Source organism: Loa loa (genome assembly GCF_000183805.2).
Source record: "Loa loa unplaced genomic scaffold supercont3.648, whole genome shotgun sequence".
In the NCBI taxonomy this organism is placed as follows: Eukaryota; Metazoa; Nematoda; class Chromadorea; order Rhabditida; family Onchocercidae; genus Loa; species Loa loa.
This window is the reverse complement of record NW_018108828.1, coordinates 10,647-13,740: the sequence shown is the minus strand read 5'-3', so window position 1 is coordinate 13,740 and position 3,094 is coordinate 10,647. Positions and strand designations below refer to the sequence as shown.

The 3,094-nt window shown below is 33.0% G+C and overlaps 1 protein-coding gene across 1 annotated transcript; it reads left to right on the top strand.

Annotated features, from left to right (window-relative positions):
- Window positions 1–710: 710 nt before the first annotated feature.
- LOAG_12915 (hypothetical protein) lies at window positions 711–1,902 on the top strand (the record flags this gene model as incomplete). The annotated part of the gene is made up of 3 exons (XM_020448612.1): window positions 711–885; window positions 1,081–1,260; window positions 1,691–1,902. The coding sequence occupies 3 exons, from the start codon at window positions 711–713 to the stop codon at window positions 1,900–1,902; spliced, it is 567 nt and encodes a 188-aa protein (XP_020301260.1).
- Between the last annotated feature and the right edge of the window lie 1,192 nt (window positions 1,903–3,094).

Sequence of the window (3,094 nt, the reverse complement as noted above, 5' to 3'; positions counted from 1 at the left end):
TATATATATATATATATATATATATATAACCCTTTTTTGTATAAAGGTTTTGTCTGGACTAGTGCTCTTCCATAGTATTCTTACAACAGCTTTTGACTCACGGTCAAGCGATTTCTACTCGTTATTCTTCAATAATCCTTCTGATCAACCCTGTATTATATCAATAAGGCGGTAAATTTTACTCTGCGTCCTCACAACGTATATTCGACGTCTTCACAAGGTAAGCCTTTAATTAAAGTTCTGCTTGATCTTAACTCAAGGCTAAACCTTCTAAATCTAAACGACTCGATAAAAGGAATTTTTTCACAACAATAGGTAGCAAAGAATTATATAATGATATATCGTTTTAATCCCTTCAGTTTATGATTTCTCTCAATTGTGTGAAGTTGAGAATTCAAGCAGTAATTAATACATGACGAACTATTCTCGCCCACACCTAAAACTTTGAAACTATCCGTTGCACGACATTCCATCAGATGTAACATTAAGACTTATATTCTATCGTTATACGAAAAAGTGAACAATCTCGCGTATTCTAAGTTAATTGGAATGTGAAGTTTGTTTTATGGCATTGATACCCGCATGATCAGTTTTTAAACTGAGTCAATTAATTACCAAATGAAGCAATAGGAAAACTAATTGCAAACTTAAATGCCACAACGATTGTTTTTCAGATGTGAAAAAGTATGAGTGTCCACATATTGACTGTAATGCGACCATGCAAGGCAAAATTGAATATAACAAACATATCTAAACACACGATAAATCATCTATTTCGTTATCAATGTAAATATACCGGTTGCGGAAAAGAATTCCGCGTTCAGACATCATTTTCCAGGCACAAGAAATCCTGTAAACACAATCCTCAGTGTAAAAACTTCCTCGGTTTTAAGCAATCACTGAGTAGACACAATAATTATTCCCACAGAGCTTCTCAGTTTTGCAAATTCAGCAGACTTTTTTAGCATTTATTTATCTATCTGATGTGAAAGCACGTGAAAATGTGTTACGAAATATTTGTGACCGTACGGTCACTTTCTTTGGCACAATGAAGTGATGTCTAACAGACATTCATTCTAGGCGCAACGAAACAAAATCCGCAGCTGGAACATACTTTGGCAGAGACACGAAAAGATCACATTGCCGATCGAAGTTCAGTAGGTCAACAAGACCACTTAAGTGATGACTATCTCCCTGAAAACTTTAACATCGGTAGCCCTGATATTAACATTCTCGACTACTGTTATTTTGCAGCAGTAGGTTGCAGCTGACTATCCTGAACATTCTATCAAAGTGGCTCAAAAGAATCACAAATATTCCGTCAGTAATCCCATTTGTTTACCTTTTTTTTCCATATAGCAAATAGAAATTCTCATATGTTGTCGAATGTTGTAATGAACCAAAAAGAAAAGGTTTCGCAAAGTTTATGTTTAACAAAAGAAATTTTCAACATGTTTGTTCACATGAAAATGTGTTGCAAAACATTTACGACAATGAAGCGACATTTCAAAATTCAATACTTACTGCAATATTTTTTTAACCTCAGTAGATAGTTGCTTTGTTGTTTATCGCAGTTAGTGTTTAGCAGTTACTGATGTGATAATGGACGGAAGGATATTTTTTTGGCTTCGCCGACAAAAGTTGATGGTATATTTGGGACATTTGAAATATCTAAGTAATGCTCATTTAGGAGCAACGGAAGGAAATCCGCAGTTGGGACATACTTTGGCAGACACACGAAACCATCATATTGCCGATCAAAGTTCAGTAGGTCAACAAGACCACTCAAGTGATGACTATCTCCCTGAAAACTTTAACATCGGCAGCCCCGATATTAACATTCTCGACTACTGCGATTTTGCAGCATTGGGTCCAGATATAGTCACATTATTCAGTGAATAGGATCCCAGCCAACTTGATCGTAGATAATTTAATCTTAGATTTTTGTAAGAAACGAAAAGAAGAAATTGTTGAAGAAATCAGTTCAAACGTCTTCGTACGGTTTAAACAACTGACAGTAATCAGAAATTTCGTGAAATACTAAATTATGATCTATCTTTTCCAAATAACTGAAATAATTCTACAATTCGTTTTGGTATTTTCCTGTATTTTAGTTTAATTGCAATATTATTGTTGTCCTTATTATGGATAATGCAGTAGATTGTATTGGTAATTAATCAGTTTATTTTTACTAATTATTTTGGCTCATTCTCTTCCGCTGTAACGAGCCTAGTGTAGCACAAAAGCTGACATAGAATTAACATTGAATTTCATTGCTTAGATTTTTGGACTCAATCAATATCTTCATTTTTGAATTACAGTTGAAGTGAACAAATTTTATTTAATTCTATAATCAAATAAGACAATAAAATGTGTCATTGCATTCAGCGGTCTTATAATAGTTCTACTGAAAAGAGATGTATGACGGTTATAATGAATTGTCCGGTATTTCTTCAACCAGATGAACGAAGTGATAATAGAGATATGAACAAATTTTCGGAGAAATAATGTAGAGAATGGTCGATTAACTAACAAATGAATTCAATCTTTGCTCACTTAATTAATTTCACTCAGATTTACTTCTTACCATATTCTAGCTGATTTTTTAATTACATTTTTCTCACCAGGAAATTTTTTCCCGGGAGAAAGGAAAGAAAGCTTGTCTTAACCTCTCGTCCAAGCTTTTTTTACCGGAAGTGAATGTAATGAATACTGCGCTCTTGTAACATTATCCGGCTATTACTTCTATAGCATGAAATATTTTACCAAATATAAAGAAAGACTAAACATTCAAAAAAAACTAAATGTTTGGAATAAAAATTTAATCCTCTGCAGATGATATTAATAAAATTTATCAATCGAAATAGTTTCCAGTAGAATTTCGTTTTTGAATAATTTTTAACCGTTCATGTCCTGTTCGTAAAGAATAAATGTATGTAACGAATAATTACTGCTTGCTCTCTGTGTTCATACTGATATTTGAGGATGAATGAATTGAACTTCCCTCTTTGCAAAATTTAGTCTCCTTAAAAAAAAAGGAAAAAAAACAAACAGTTTTGCTTTGCAGAAGATAAAAACAGAATATGAATTTGTT